Raw genomic sequence first — 16,739 nt, forward strand, 5'->3', positions numbered from 1 at the left:
TTTTTTTTTTTTTTTTTTTTTTTTGGTTTTTTGAGACAGGGTTTCTCTGTGGCTTTGGAGCCTGTGTGCACCACCACCGCCCAGCTAACCTTGAATTTTCTTAATACTAATGAGAAAGGAACAACAGTAGCAGAGAGACATTGGATAATAAAAAAAACTTCTGAATTAAATCAGCCAGTGTATTTCAAGGATGTGTTGACCTCACAATGGAAACCAGGAGATATGCTACATTGGGTAAGGGGTTTTATTCTTGTTTCCACAGGAGAAGAAAAACTATGGACACCACCAAAATTAATAAAGATTTGCTTTGTAAAAGAGAAACTCTTGAGAAAGAGAAACGACAACTCAGCTCATCCACAGAGCTGACAACCATACAGGTGGTAAGAAAACCTCATAAGAGTTTGGGTAGGGTTCTGTTCTTATCTTTACAGGAAAATTCAACATCTTCAAAAAGTCAAGAGATCCTGGACTTTTAGACACGTAAAGAGGAAAAAAACAGCTATCCAGAAAGGATCATCAGGCAGAAAGGAATATGACTTATAAGGTTTTATATATATGTATGTATATACATATATATGTGTGTGTGCATACACACATATATTTATAAATATATAGAGCTGTCTTTGGAGTTGACAATGGCTAATCTTTCTCTGGTGTGGGAGGTCATTCTGTATATGTGTAGCTTTTATTGGTAATGAATAAAAAACCTGCCTTGGCCTGTGATAGGGCAGAGTAGAGCTAGGCAGGGAAAACTAAACCGAGGGCTAGAAGGAAGAAGATAGAGTTAGGAGATGCCATGTAGCTGCCACTGGAGACAGACACACTGGAAGCTTGCTGGTAAGCCTCAGCCATGTGGTGAAATACAGATTAATAGATATGGGTTAATTTAAGATATAAGAGCAAGCTAGAAATACGCGTAAGCTATTGGCCAAACCTTATTGCAAATAAAATAGTTTATGTGTGGTTATTTTGAGTCTGGGAAGCTGGGAACAAACAAGCAGCCTCTTCCAACACTTCTCTAAATCTGAGCATGTTGTTAGAAGAAAAATTCAGAGTTTCTGTCTCATGTCAGGAGCCATCTAGTATGGGACAGAAAGAATTAAAAAAACTTACTTTTCTCCATGCCTATTTTGTCTATATCAAATCTTTCATTGAACATATATCTATATAAATAATGTGTAAGTTTTCCACAATGAATAGTAGATTTTCCTGCAGTAATCTATGAAGTTTCCAGGAAGACAATGGGGCTTCACAATCATGATGCTATATGGTTGAGATGACATCATGATGCTGATAGTGCTACTTTAAGACCAGTTTTTGGTACCAGCTGATGAAATGGTGCACCTTCTTAAAACATTCTGGCTAGAACTCCAAATAAGAACTTTAGAAAAACCCTATTGGCTACTCAGAGATTATTTGAAATTATACAAGACATCCATTGTTTTACTTTCACAGGATCCCATAGAAAGAACATCGCCCCCATGACAGCTAGAAGCAATTCTAGAAGACAATATGCCTTCTCCCAACAAAGTTTGTCCTTAGAGTTATGGACACCATATAGTGGCTGAAAAAAAAAAGGAGGAAAAATTGAATGGGATGCTAGGTAGATTAGTGTGAACTTACTCACACTAATAATAGTAATAATGAGTAGTAGATTGAATACTTGTGAGCCATTATTTATGGACATTACATTGGTATAGATTCTTGTATATTGATACAAGTTCAAATTATATTTGTTTTATTGAATATGCTCCTATTTCTGTTTACAATATTTGTACACCTATGCAAAGTTATTTTGTTAGATTATTTGAATGCATGTTTTTACTTCTGTTTAAGACATTTTATATGTTGATACAATTTTTAGGATATGTCTATCATATTGCCTGGTACTAGAAACCTAGCCAAATACCTGGGGCCAGTGAAGTCATTGAACATGGAGGAGAACCTATAACTGCCACTCTTCTAAACCAGCACAATTCCTAACTACAGTTCAAATATTTATCCTTATACCCACAGAGAAGTATAGGTCTCACTCATTAAAGGAATGTTTCCTTGTAACAGATGAAGATCATCACAGAAAGCCACAATCAATCAAACTGCAGAGAACAAGCGACCATGTGGTGTCCAGTCGCAACTGAAACGTCTACAACACAACTCCTGTGCCTAAGATTTGTGGGGGCCAAAATGGAAGAGAGGGGGCGGAAAGACTGTAAGCGTCCGCGGAACAGGAACTTTGATGTGAAATTGCATCTCCTAGGAATGTAATGGAATAAGACGCTTCACCTATGAAGCCCCATCAACGTGCTGACTGAACAAGGGCAGCATGGATAATGTGGTACTATGGAAGGCGGAAATCTCCTGGGGCCTCAACCATAGACAAGGAAATACTGGGGGAGAAATAGTCTGTCCCAGTGAAGAGCTCACAGATTAGTTATCCAACACCAAGTGGTCAGCACTGAAATCAAACACATAAAAATACCATCATATGGACTGAGCAGGTTGTAGTTATGTATTTAGGAGGGTGTGTGTGTAAAACAACAAAGAAAGACCATGAATTTGAGAGAGAGAGAGAGAGAGAGAGAGAGAGAGTGCAAGGGACAGGTAACATGGGAAAAGTTAGAGGGTGGAAGGGAAGGGGTAATTATGTAATTATATTTTAATTTCAAAATAAAAACTTTAAATGTGATGTATAGATACATTGGAATTTTTTGGTTCATAAAGAACGTTTTATTATTTGCAGGAAAATGAATACAACTGAAGATAATAGTATTAAGCAAGTTAAGACAGTCTCAGGCAAATATTGTATGTTTTCTCTCATTCCTGGTTCCTGGGTTCTATATAAATATATTAAATCAGGTATGTAAATATGACATGAAAGCAGAAATAAAGCTTTTTAGGGCAAGAAAGGGAACTATCAGAAGGGTAGAGGGGCAGGAAGAGGGAGATTGAGGGTATAGGGTAGATACATTAAGCATATAATATATACTTGTATAAAAATTTTAAAAATATGGATCCTAAGAGAGACATATATGGATCTAATCTACATAGGAAGTAGAAAAAGACAAGATGTCCTGAGTACATTGGGAGCATGGGGACCATGGGAGAGGGCAGAAGAGGAGGAGAGAGAAAGGGAAGGGAGCAGAGAAAAAACATGCAGCTCAATAAAAACAACTAAAATAAATAAGTTTTAAAAAATAGGGAAAGTGATAAAAGTAAGTAAAACACAATAGAAAATTTAGACAATAATGAGCTAAGCTAATAAGCTCACAATAAGTGTGTACAGGACAGCCTAATTTAAAGTGAGTACAGCTGGACATGGTGACACACACCTTTAATGCCAGCATCATGGAATGGAGGCAAAGGCAAAAGGATCTCTGTGAGTCTGAGGCCAGCCTCGTCTATATAGAGAGTTTTAGGCCATCCAAGGCTGCATGAGGGGACCCTGTTTCAAAAGATTAGATTGAGTGCAAAGATTTACAACCAGATTTAACCAGGAAAAAGGTGCTGTGTCTCGTGTGGAAGCGATGCTCCCTCCTTTCAGAAGATGTGAACTGAACTCGGGCCGCTCATTTGAAAATTGCCACGTTTCCCCACTCTAAAAGGACCTGATTCACTCTCTGAGGTCAGACCTTAGCTCGCTAATCTGCCATGACAGAGACTCTTCTTGAGTCCTTATCAGCCTTCCTCAGTGGGTCAGTGTTGTGAAGGCTGAGGAGTCTGGCAGAGTTCTGTTCCTCCCAGGCCGATATCACAGGGCGGCAGGGCCCTCAACAGCAGGCAAACATTCCTCCCAGAGCCAGATGAGGAGCTGAAGCAGCCAGAGGAAACAAGAGTACCAGGTAAAGAATTGTTTTTCGAAATCTCATCAGTATTTTGGGCACAGTTCAGGTCTGAGAGGAGGAAAGTGGGGTATAGGTAATAGTCAAGGAGATATTTGTTAAGGAAAATGAGTGAGAGATTCTCAAACTTGTGGGAAGGATGCTCGGTTGGATCTAGAATCTCAGAACACTTCGTCATCTCCTGTACTTGTGAGCATCCAAATAACAACCGTGAGACTTGGGGTTATGAGAGTACACACTGTGATGGTCTCAGTTAGGTTTGTCGTATAGATCCCACTCATGAAAGTGACCAGGAAAGCAAACTGAGAATAAGGAAGCCATTTCTAACAGAACTTCAGAAAATGGAATGAGCTTGCTCTGGACTGCGCAGTCTCTGCAGGATCTCGGTGTGCAGACAGCACACGGGCACTCTCGCACAGAGAAAGACCGCTTGCTTCAGTTAATAAGTGAATGTTCTGCGTTAGAGTTAATAATGGCCTTTCTGAAATATTTTCTTCAGAGCTCTACTTTCAAGTTAGATGGCTATTCTCTAGTCTTAAAACAAAAGGTTGTTGGTCACAATTTAGAAACCAGACTCCAAAGGCTTAGGCTCTTTCCCAAATCTTAGAGGCTCCACACTACAAGGCCAAACCAGAAGGAAAGGAGAATCTCTGCCTCACACCACACTGTCCGTAATTTAGAAGACATGTAAAGAACTAAAGCAATTTCAGCATTTGGCTTTGATTGGCATTCTTTCGAGAGTAAATTAAGGTCTTTAAAACTTTTAAAATACCATATAAAATATCAAATCTTATGAGCTGTATACTTTTTGTTTCTTTGTTGCTGTTGTTTCTAAGATTTATTTATTATGTATACAGTGTTCTGCCTGCATAGTATGCCTGCAGGCCAGAAGAGGGCACCAGATCTCATTAAAGGGGATTGTGAACCACTATATGGTGGCTGGGAATTGAACTCAGGACTTCCAGAAGAGCAGCCACTGCTCTTGACCTCTGAGCCATCTCTCCAGCTTCTACTTTTTGTTTGGTTTGCCTGTCGGAGACAGGGTCTCATGTAGTCAAGGCTGGCACTAAACTTACTATAGTCAAGAATGACTTTAAGCTGCTGACCCACCTGCCTCCATTTCCTGATGGGATTACAGTTATGTTGGGATTACAGTTGTGTACCCGTACATCTGGCCTCAAATTCTTCATCCACCTACATCAGCCTTCTGAGTGCTAGTATTATAGGCGTGTGCTACCATGCCTAGCTTGATGCTTATTTTTATATCAAGACCTACCACACACAATCCAGACTCCACTTCCTTTGTTTTCCACTGCTTCTTTGCATCCTCTTTGAGTTATGACTAGAGCCCCTGACTTCAGCTTCTATTTCTGCACATCTTTTAACTACTCACTTAGCTCCTGCCCTAACCCATCCCCCTTATATCTGGACTCAGTGTTGGTGCATCCCAAATTTAAGTGGAGTGGGCTGCAAATTTTCAGCAACTTATTTTTTCCCATTATGGAAATCTATTAAATATTTACTTTTTAATCTATGGCTTCTCTTGTTGAAAGTTCTTTTGGCAAAAAAAATTTAAAAATATTTATTTATTATGTATGCAATATTCTGTCTGTGTGTATGCCTAAAGGTCAGAAGAGGGCACCAGACCCCATTACAGATGGTTGTGAGCCACCATGTAGTTGCTGGGAATTGAACTCAGGACCTTTGGAAGAGCAGTCAGTGCTCTTAACCTCTGAGCCATCTCTCCAGCCCTGGCAAAATTATTTTTAAAAAACAATGCTATCAAGGATTATTTTCAAAGCTGGGATCAGTGGAACAGGTCTGTAATCCCAGTTATTCAGGAGCCTGAGTCAGCGGGGACCCAGCTAAAAATGGTGAGTGAAGGGAAGGCTGGGAATGTAACTCAGCAGAAGAGCATTTGCTGAGCATGGAAAAGCTGGGGGTTCAATTCCCAGTCAAAATATCTTTTGAAAGATTACATTCAATGTTAAAATGTATCTCCAACAATGTAGAGCCTTGGAGGAAATATTGTCACCTCTGAACTTCTTACTAATACAGAAATATTTCTGTCCTGGTTATTTGTAGGAATACCTTTCTGTTATTGCTGAAAGTGTAAAAAAAAAATGCCCTATGCTGAGATCACCATAAATTTGGGCAAAGTGACTTTGGGAGAAGAGAACAGGAAGAAAATGACCAATAATTGTTTGAAAAGACATGAGAACTCGAGTGTCATCCAGGCTGTCTGTGCACTGCTGAATTCTGGAGGAGGCGTGATCAAAGCAGATATCAATGACGAAAACTATAGTTACCGGTGCCATGGGCTGGGACAGGATCTGGAAACTTCCTTTCAAAAGCTCCTTCCGTCAGGTTCACAGAAACACCTTGACTATATGCAACAGAACCACCACTTCCTGATTTTTGTAAAGTCGTGGAGCCCAGATGCCTCCAGCCTTTCGCTGAAGATTTGTAGCTTACGCTCCAACTTATACCAGAGAGATGTGACCTCTGCCATCAACCTGAGTGCCAGCAGTGCCCTGGAGCTTCTCAAAGAGAAAGAGTCTAGAGCCCAAAGAGGTGTCCCCAGGTTGCAGTCTCAGAAATGTACCTTTAACAGATCCATCCAGGAAGAAGAAGATATTAAGGTGTGTGCCTCAGAATTTTTTAAAAAAGATAAACTCAATTATAAGGAGAGGCTTAACTTCACAGAGTCAACACACGTGGAGTTTAAAAGGTTCACCACCAAAAAGATTGTCCCTCGGATTAAAGAGACGCTGGCTCATTACGTCTCAGCGTTTGCCAACACTCAAGGGGGATATGTAATTATCGGGGTTGATGATAAGAGCAAAGAAGTGTTTGGATGTAAGAAAGAAAAAATGAACCCGGAATTACTAAAAATAGAAATTAAAAACTGCATAGAAAAGTTGCCCACATACCACTTCTGTCGTGAAAAGCCCAAGGTGAATTTCACAGCCAAAATTTTGAAGGTTTACCAAAAAGAGGCCCTGTATGGTTATGTCTGTGTGGTTCAAGTAGAGCCTTTCTGCTGTGTCGTGTTTGCTGAGGACCCAGACTCCTGGATCGTGAAGGACAATGTTGTCAAAAGACTGGCGGCTCAACAATGGGTGGACATGATGCTGGGTATTCAGCCAGGTAAAAAAAAAAAAAAAAAAAAAAAAAAAAAGATGGAAGGCATTGCCGAGGCTATGAACCCTCTTCTTCACCTTTTGAGGGTGTTCTGTCATGTAGTTTAGCTTTAAAAACCAGAAATATACTTTTGTTTACAGATGCACTCCCACAAGAGTGTTCTTTTCCTAAGGGTTTAGTTCCAAAGACTCAGAGTCACTTTGAAATTGAAAGAAAGAAAGAAAAAAGAAAGGAAGGAAGGAAGGAAGGAAAGAAGGAAAGAAAGAAGGAAAGAAGGAAGGAAGGAATAAATAAATTTGGATTTCAGTCTTTTGGGGGCAAGTTATCATATATCTTCAGCCATGAATTAGTGAGTTCCTTTTCTGTGCTGTAAAATCCTGTTGACAAAAGTTGGCTGATTTTTCTCATGTCCATGGAATAGTTTCACTGGAAAAACAATCTTTAGCCGGGTGGTGGTGGCGCACGCCTTTAATCCCAGCACTTGGGAGGCAGAGGCAGGCGGATCTCTGTGAGTTCGAGACCAGCCTGGTCTACAAAAGCTAGTTCCAGGACAGGCTCCAAAATCACAGAGAAACCCTGTCTCGAAAAACCAAAAAAAAAAAAAAAAAAAAACAATCTTTAGAGGACACCATTTAAGTATGACACTACACTAAGTATTTGGAGGGAAATTCTCTCTGTCTCTGTCTCTGTCTCTCTCTGTGTGTGTGTGTATGTGTGTGTGTGTGTGAGAATGAGAGAGAGAGACAGAGAGAGAGAGAGACAGAGAGAGAGAGAGAGAGAGAGAGAGAGAGAGAGAGAGAGAGTATGTGACAAATTTGAACCATTTCAGTAAATCTAGAAGCATATATCTTAAACTCTGAGGCACTACACCCTGGGAGGAACGAGGCAAGAGCAGATAGATACTCTGGGTAGTGACCACCCCAAGGGAGGAAGACTGCTGGTGGTTGTACTTCCCTTACATCTTGTTTGGCAGTCAGCTTGGTGCTTCCTATTCAACCCAGAAAATACTTAAAAATAAGCTCGTTTACTTGCTTGCAGGATCAGATGCTCCCGATTTGATGGAACACCTTACATCACTGGATACAGACGTCAGTCGTTACAGACGTCATGGCATCATCCCTTGTCTTTTCCTAAATTTGTCTGATCTATTTCCTCATCTCTCCAGGGAGATCCTTCCCCTTTTAATTCCTTCTTTCGTTGGATGGAAATTAAAAGTAACTGTAATGACCAGTTACAGCCTGTGCTGCCCTCTTTGGCCACAGGACTGCTTACAGCCAGCGGGGCTTTCTCCTTTCCTCCATCGCTCCTGTAGGTGGCCACCAAGGTGCACAGCCTGCTTGCTTAATTGTGATTTCTCTCACTGTCCTTGAGCTTCGAGTAACAGCTGTGCTTCGTGTGACCTTGGCTGCATCTAGCAGCTTCCCTTTCTTCTTACAGGTGACCTGGCATCAGGATTTTAGAGTGGGAAGGAATCTCAGGGACCATCACCTCCTGAGAGACAGGAGAAATGGCACTGGTTTGAGTTACCCAGGGAGGCACACTCCTGGAGAGCCACAGAGCAGTTCCCAGCTTCTTTTTCCTGCCGTGAACAGCTGGGTGAGACAGCATAGCGCCTCACACCTGGTTCTCGTAGAAAGAACAACTGCAAAGTTCTTCCACCTTTGAGTTTTCATTTCACCTGAGACCGCTTTGTATACTTGCTTAGATCCTTCCAGCTTGCCCACCACTGATCCCGGTGCTCACCTGATCTCATCAGCTTGGTCTGCACCAAGAAGGTCAGCGCATCTCAGCAAAATCCTGGAATATAAGGAGATTCTGCAGCGCCGTTTCTTTCCAGGTATGCCCGTCTCTGTTTTGGTTTTGTTTGGCTTTTGAGATAGTATCTTACTATGCAGTCTAGCCCAGGTTCCCTCTTCATTTCAGCTGAGAAGGTTGTTTTTATACAAAAAAGCATAGCTCAGTGGTAGAGTGTTTGCCCAGCATAGGCAAGGTCTTGAGTGTGATACCCAGCATTGAAAAAAGAATTAAGTTGGGAGGAATTGATAGCAAGTAATCCAAATCTTTTTTCTTAGAGAATGTCAAATGTAAGACTTACCAGACATAATGGTCCTATAATTACACACACACACACACACACACACACACACACACACACAGAGAGAGAGAGAGAGAGAGAGTGGGGGGGGGAGGAAAGGAGGGGGAGAGAGAGAGAGAGAGAATTCTTAAATCTTAGTCCTCAATCTCCATCAACCTATCTGTATTGATTTCAAACTACCTATGTCTTTTAGTCTTCAAAATGGAACATACTGGAGTTAGTTCTCTTTGCAACAGGAAAACCATGGTTCTGAGGCTAGAGTTGTCCTTTTCTGTCAGGTTGCAAGAACTGGCCTTGTTTTCAAGTTTTAGTAACTTCTATTCCTTCACTTTTCAGTGACAGAGACAAACTTACAATTTCAGCCAGAATCCCTCTGTAAGAAGCTGTTCTCAGATCATCACGGACTGGAGGACTTACTGAAGGCACAGATGCATCCTTGTTCTCACGGGACTGTGATAGTTTCTAGAAGCTGGGCTGGTGATATTGGTTTAACGAAAGAGCGGAAGGTCCTGTGCGATGCTCTCCTGGTAGCAGTCAACAGCCCGCTGGTACTCTACACAATCTTAACAGACCCGAGTTGGAACAGAGGATCTGACTATGCGCACAACACCGCCCTTCAGTTAAAGCAGCAGCTACAAACTCTTGGCGGCTACTCTGGGAAAGTGTGCGTCATTCCAAGGCAGATATGCCTGAGCAGCAGAGGGCTCAGACCTGATCCGTCCCTTGTGTGCTACCCCAGATCCTACACACTGTCTGGTCAGACAGAAGTGGAAGATGTGCTGAAAGCCCTTGTGGTGGTCCCACTGTGCTCCAGGTCCCTGCTGAGTCATCAGCTGGGCTGTGAGTTTTTCAAACATCGGATAGAAGAGCAATGCCACTCACTTTCCGAGAGCCTCCGGGAAACCCCGGAGCTGTTCATCCATTGCTTTCCAGGAGCCAGGAAGACACCTCTAGCCATAAAGATGACGGAGAAAATCAAGGATGTGTTCCACTGCAAACCAAAGGAGATCCTCTATGTTTGTGAGAATGACTCCCTCAGGGAGTTTGTGATGTGAGAATTTTACCATCTAAACTTCAGGGGGGAAAGGCCTTTCACCACAGGCGCAAAGGGAATTTGTTTCGAGTTTAAGGTTTGGCACTGTTTTTTCACCGTGTAAGCTCGGAAGCATGAGTAAACACAGATGTCCAAACGTGGCTGAGCTTTAAAACGGGTGACTTATCATATTCAACCCCAAATAGGCTAAGGATGCTTGTCATTTGTTTATTTGTTTGAGACAGTCTTTCTCCTTAAACTCAATCCTCCTGCATCTGCTTCCTGAGCACTGAGATGAAAGAGATACACTACCATGCCCAAACATGACTCTAATTCATAGTAGAAACATGTTCACACGATCTGTGTCCTCAGATCTAAGAAAAGTAGAAACGAACCTGTTCTACTTTAAGTAACTTTTTGCTGGATAGTTAGTGTTCTGGTTATACAATCAGTCACTATATCTAGCTGGAAGTTAAATGCAAATACAATTTAATTTTGTCTATAAAATATTCACATATTTGAGTTGTTCTGCACCAGTAATTTTAGAAAACATTAGTTCTCTAGCTTTCAGTGTAGTAAATAAGTTGGACATTGCACAGTTTAGCAAAGATGGAAAATTCATATTATTTCTTTTGGTTTTAATTATTCAAAAATATTTTTGAGCAGTATTTACATTAGATGCTATTAAATAGAATGTCAGAGAAATAAACAATGAAGACTTTACAAAATAAACAACGCAAGTGCTGTGTTATTGGTATCATAATAGAGATCTTCCTCTTTATTGTGTCGGTCAACAATTACTCTCCAGAGAAGGAGACTCTTGGCCATACTAAATCATTAGGAAGCCAGGTGTGAGAACGCATGCCTGTGATGCCAGCACTCGGGAGACTGAAGCAAGGAGACCGAGAGTTTGAGGCCAGCCTGGCCTAGAACAGTGAGACCCTGTATCAAAAGAATCGGCAAACGATAAACAGTAGGAGAAGTGAATGAGATGGGGAGGAGCCTTCTAGGCAAAGGGCACACAGCAGGTCAAAGGCAGTGAGAAATGAGATCTAACTGGAGTACAGCCAGAGTGTGGACACATGGAAAATGGTGACGCTGGAATGTTTGCAGGAATGACTAACATTATGCAGATCTGTAACTAATTTTCTTAAATGTCCCAGCTAAAACCCCAATTGCCAAATACCTATCAAGCTCCTAATGTGAGGAAGATATGGAGACAGCTTAAAATCAGTGCTTCCCTCAAGAGCCAAAGAGGGCAAGCTAGAAGAGAGTGAACGTAGTTACAAGTCACGGCCCAGAGAGCAAAGCCCCAGGAACTGTAGCCTCAGTCCTATATGAGGGACCGACCCTGTTGGATCCTTAGAGACGGCAAGAAGCCAGCAGACCTGAGAAAGGTGTTTGTGTAGCTCAGCATATGTGCATGCTACCATGTACCACAGCATGCTACCATGTACCACAGCATATGTGCATGCTACAATGTACCACAGCATGCTACCATGTACCACAGCATATGAGCATGCTATGATGTACCACAAAGGGAAATGGACTGGAGAGAGGAAGCCCTTTGGGTTTTCTTTTCCTTTTCCTTCCTCTCTCTCTCTCTCTCTCTCTCTCTCTCTCTCTCTTTCTGTATCTTCTTGAAGAAACTCAGCAACTGGTGTTTTTCTTACCAAAAACTCAAAGGAGTTTCTGATTTTTATAAGACAAGCAAAGAAAAAGACCTTGTTTTACACAGAATTTGAATTAGCACATACCTCTTCTGCATGTATGGACTACGATATGCCTCTAGGAGACTGCTCCCTAATCCTAAGAAGACACGTTAAAGAAGTAGAAACAGGCATGAGTTACTTTTGAGATTTCCTTTAACTGTAGTGATCTTGTCTTCTCCTGCCAAGCATCACAACTGGACCAGTAGAAACAGCAAGATTTCCTAACTTCTTTTTTTTTTTTTTTAAGGTCAAGTATTGCTATGCAGGCTAGGTTGGCCTATAGTCGTTATGTAGTCCAGGCTGTCCTTGGACTCAGGATCCCCAGCCTCCTGAGTGATGGGATTATAGGCACAAACCACCTGACTGTCCAACTACTTCATAGTAAAAGTTCACATGAAGATTTAACTGAAAAATCCCCAAACTGTATTCTATCTTTTGGGTACCTTGGAAGTAGAGAGGTTTTATTGTGCTACCTTTATTAGTGAATCGATCTGTGAAGAAGAATGAACCTCTATTTCCAATCCAAAGTGTAAGGAAAGCTTTTGTTATCTTTGTTTAAATGCCTGAAACCGTGTTTTCTCTTTTATGGTTACAGCCGACAAGTTGCTTGCCAAGTTGTGACCCAGAGGACCTTCATGACAGAAGAGTTCCCAAAGATTAAACACATAGTAGTGGATGAGCCTGAGGATTTCTGTAGGAGACACGGTGACTGGTACAAGAAGGCTAAGAGCATCACCCATCCAAGAGCGAAGGGGGCTTCAAGCGAAAGCCTTCACCATGGGACCCTCTGGCTTTTTCTGGATCCTTTCCAAACCCACCCTGCAGATGTTAGTGGCCTTCCTGCTCCTTCTGCTCAGTTTCCTCGGAAAGTGATCACTGAGATCCACTGTGCTGTGGAAATAGCAAACATCATAAAAGAAGAAATGAAGAGGATCCGAGAAAATCCTCCCTCCAACGCATCTCCAGACATGCTGGCCATGCTCCAGGAGGCTCCCTACGAGGAGGCGATGTGTGCCCAGGTTCTGCCTGGTGTGTGCGAGATCAAGGCTAACCTGACACTAGAAGAGATGGCTAACTATGTGGCAGAGAAATGTCACAGCCTGTTCCACGATGGCTATTTGCCCACAGATGTTGCAGTTCTGTACAGGAGAGAGGAAGACAGAAAACAGTATAAGGCTGCATTGCGCAGAGCAATGGCCCACAGAGCAATGGAGGTTGCATTCTGCACTGCTGCTGACGTTTGTAGCGATGGCATTGTTTTAGACAGTGTTCAGCAGTTTTCAGGCATGGTAAGGAAGATTGTGTTTGGGCTTAGTCCCGAAGGCACGCAGTCAGAGGGGGCCCATAAGCTCTGCTTTGCCTCGAAAGCCGTTACACATCTCTACTTGCTGTACTAAAGGAGGACGGCGTCCTGGTGACTATTGTAATAAACACAGGAAGTCGAACAAGAGCAATCTCTCCTCCCAGATGGGAGATGGGTGGTAGCTACTTCCTTTTTAATATTACAAGTGGAGAAATGAAGGCACATCGCTATGGCCTGGAGTTGCAGCCTTTTTTTTTTTTCTTTTGTGGAGGGCTGTGTCACTCTGCTAGTGGTGGCTGTGCCTTTTGCTCAGTCTCCTTCTCTTTCCTGGACAGTGACAAGATAAGTATGATTCCCTGCCTCCAATCTTCCTAAGTCAATTCAGTTCTTATTCTGTCATCCAAAGATAGAAAACAAATCTTATGAAATTCCCTGCTCTGGGGAGTTCCTGCAGCCTTTAAATGGAATGAGTTTCCAAGGCTTTCTATGGTGCTGGCCCCATTCTGGATCATGCCTCCATCTCCCAGCGTGTCTATGCACTCCAGACTTGTAGCCATGTTGGGAGTGATGGTCGGATATCCTTTAGACTTGGACTGAGTGTCTTGAGAGCAGCACCTAGATTAGCATCTCAGACTGTCTCTGGGGCTGCAGCTTCACAGGTGCAAACTTGATTTCCTTTCCTCACAAAGTGCAGAGTAGTCTCTTGGGGTTGACTCTGTTAACCAAGGTCACAGCAGACAAAAACGTGAATGAAAGTGCCACTCCGTTCGTTTAGAGTGTACACTGTGATAATCAGTGGGCTAGGGGTGTTTGGCTAATTTATATATTCATCAAGAACATAGGAAGCTAAGTGATGTGAGCAGAGCCTTACAGTAAGAACAGCTAAAGGGACAGCCTAGATCTAGTGGCCAGCTGTTCTCTCTCTCTCTCTCTCTCTCTCTCTCTCTCTCTCTCTCTCTCCTCTTTTCTCCCTTAATATGACAGATAATGCAATTAGTGTAATAAAACAACAAAGATAAAGAGTTGCTTGTGGTGTGAAGCTCCTAAAACATTCTTAAAAGAGGGCAATAGAATATGATCATATCAGCTTGAGAAATGGAAAAAGAAAAATAAAAAAACTCCTAAACATCTCTTGATCAGGTGTATTTTTTTCATTTTTGTTTATTCCTCTTCCTTTAAGATATGTTACACACATTGCAAGTTCTGCAATTAACTTTCTGTTCTATATGGGTGCTTCTTCCATTTAATTTTTTGCAAAGCGTTGCTACAGTGTTACTGTGCCTAATACTTCCCATCCATCTTTATTTCTTCCCTTTGCATATCCTAACAGTAGAGCTAGATATTGAAAACTGGTATAGCTACTCTGGAAATCACTGTGGAGACTTCTCAAATAGCTAAAAATAAATCTAAAGGCGAAATATGCCTGGGGCATAGTCTCAAAGGACTTGACATCACACTCCACGATGAACACGCTCAGACACGCTCGTTGACATCACACTCCACTGTGAACATGCTCACACACACTCGTTGACATCACACTCCACTGTGAACACGCTCAGACACACTCGTTGACATCACACTCCACTGTGAACACGCTCAGCCATGCCCATTTCCTCTGTATTCACAACAGCTAGGAAACAACCTAAATGACCTTCAAAACTGAATGAATAATGAAAAGGGATATGCACACAAAGGAATTCCACTCAGCCACAAAGAAAAATGAAGTCATGAATTTTGTAGGTAAACGGATAGAAGTAGATCATATGCCAAGTGAAGTAATCCAAACCCAGAAAGACAAATGCCACATGTTCTCTCTCATCTGTGGTCCTTAGCTCAGAATCTTTAGACATGAGTAACCACAGAAAGCAGGAAAATAAAAAGGGAGCAATTCAGGGGAGCTCTAGATTGGCACAGTGCTATGAAGCAGAAAACGGGGGTGGGGCTTTAACTAGGGAGGGGGAAGGTGAGCAATACAGATGGGGCAAGAAATAACACTAAGACTGTTTCATAAGACATATAGACCCCACGATTTTATGCTTACCTAAAATTACATGTAATATATATGTGTATGTGTATACACAGATGTATAGTTTAAAGAAGTTACGACATTTGGGGTGACAATGCTCCCCAAAAGAGCCATGAACTAACAAAGCCTCCAGTACCATGTATGAGACACATGAGTTCTCTTGACTTGTAGTCCAAGTGGACCCCCAAACACAACAACATAGTCTATTGCTGCTGCACTTGGTTGACTCACAGAATTTGGAAGGAAGACCCTATCTCTGAAGAAGTCACACCCTTGTGACACAGGACTTGGAGGAAATGATCTGGAATTGGCCTCAGAGCCTTGTCCTTGTTGACTGGCTCTTGCAGTGTTAGAAGATTCTATGGACGCTGCCAAGAGAGAGATGCATTTGGTAGTTCCCCTCCACTGGAAAGCCTATGAACCAGAATTGTAGAAGCATGGATCACTTAACCTTGATGTTGCATAAGTACAGTTTCAGCGAAAAGAAAAGATGACCCCGTTCACGAATGGGACTTTTAAAAATAATTTTTAGCCAAGCATGGTGGCATACACCTTTAATACCAGCCTCTCATGTGCTATGGACTCTATCATGAAGCTATAACCCCAGACTGGGTTTTATTTTATATTTTGAGACTGGGTCTCACTAAGTTACCCAGGCTGATGATCAACCCGTCATCCTCCTGCCTCAGCCCGGGGAGTAGTTAGGATAAGAGGCCTACACCACCAAGCCTAGCTTGTTCTAAATTTTGTTCAGATGATTTAGGAAATGTGTAGTAGTATATTTTCTATAAAGTGTACTATTATAGCGGAACACACACACACAAATCAAAAAAAACAAATACAAAACCCTCATCCTCGTTTTCACAACGCCCTCAATTGTTACTCAATTTTGCTCTTTCATTTCCAGTGCTAGCACACTGGCAGATATGCTTTTGCTGAGGTGTAATCACAGGCACACTCCTCTTGGTGCCTGCTGGGGCTGATGTTCCACAGCCCCTTCTCACTCTGCAGTCTCCCACGGCAGACAAAGCCTCTTCCAGGTCACAGCCTAAGCACAGCAAGCAGGTCCTTGGTGCCTTTGAGCAGGGAGGGACTGGCAAGGCTGGTTTCCTGCAGCCTGAGCTCAGGCCTGTGGGTTAGCACTTCACTTCGTGAAGGTCTTAAAACTAGGGCAAGGTGAGAGCTCCGGCACTGTAGGGGACTTGGCCACAGAGCAACGTAAGACAGAAGCATTCTTCTCACGGGTCACTGTGAGAAGATGGCACAGGGGACAATTATAGTTGGTACAGGTAAGCAGAAGTTACTAGACAGTGGCTACATATGCTACCCCAATTTATGCTGTTCGACGAAATTATTTGAATTAAAGGCAACTGAAAACCTGTAGATACAAGAAAGACAATCTAATTCTTACAAAAAGGTGGGAAAAAGAGAGTACATTTACGTTATGGCTTTCGGGAATAGCGCCACAGCTAAGACAGATGGATAGATACGTAGATTAGATAAAGCATACAGAAAGCCTCTTAAAATCACCAATGTGTAGACAACAAAAGAAAAACAACCTGTTATTAGACCACCGACATTCCCCGG

General features: G+C 42.2%; 1 protein-coding gene and 1 long non-coding RNA gene across 2 annotated transcripts in view; both read left to right on the forward strand.

Moving 5' to 3' along the window:
- LOC101991161 overlaps positions 1–2,679 on the forward strand; it is a 6,363-nt gene extending 3,684 nt beyond the window's left edge. Inside the window, exons 3-4 of the long non-coding RNA XR_258320.2 lie at positions 263–380; positions 2,062–2,679. This is a non-coding gene — a long non-coding RNA (uncharacterized LOC101991161). The remainder of the gene's footprint in view (positions 1–262; positions 381–2,061) is intronic.
- Positions 2,680–3,430: 751 nt separating this feature from the next.
- On the forward strand, positions 3,431–13,339 carry Slfn14 (schlafen family member 14). The gene is made up of 5 exons (XM_013347176.2): positions 3,431–3,839; positions 5,925–6,989; positions 8,689–8,820; positions 9,415–10,129; positions 12,419–13,339. The coding sequence occupies exons 2-5, from the start codon at positions 5,963–5,965 to the stop codon at positions 13,218–13,220; spliced, it is 2,676 nt and encodes an 891-aa protein (XP_013202630.1). The 5' UTR covers positions 3,431–3,839; positions 5,925–5,962; the 3' UTR covers positions 13,221–13,339.
- The last annotated feature ends 3,400 nt before the right edge of the window (positions 13,340–16,739 follow it).

The sequence above is a fragment of the Microtus ochrogaster genome, chromosome 7, assembly GCF_000317375.1.
Source record: "Microtus ochrogaster isolate Prairie Vole_2 chromosome 7, MicOch1.0, whole genome shotgun sequence".
Taxonomy (NCBI): Eukaryota; Metazoa; Chordata; class Mammalia; order Rodentia; family Cricetidae; genus Microtus; species Microtus ochrogaster.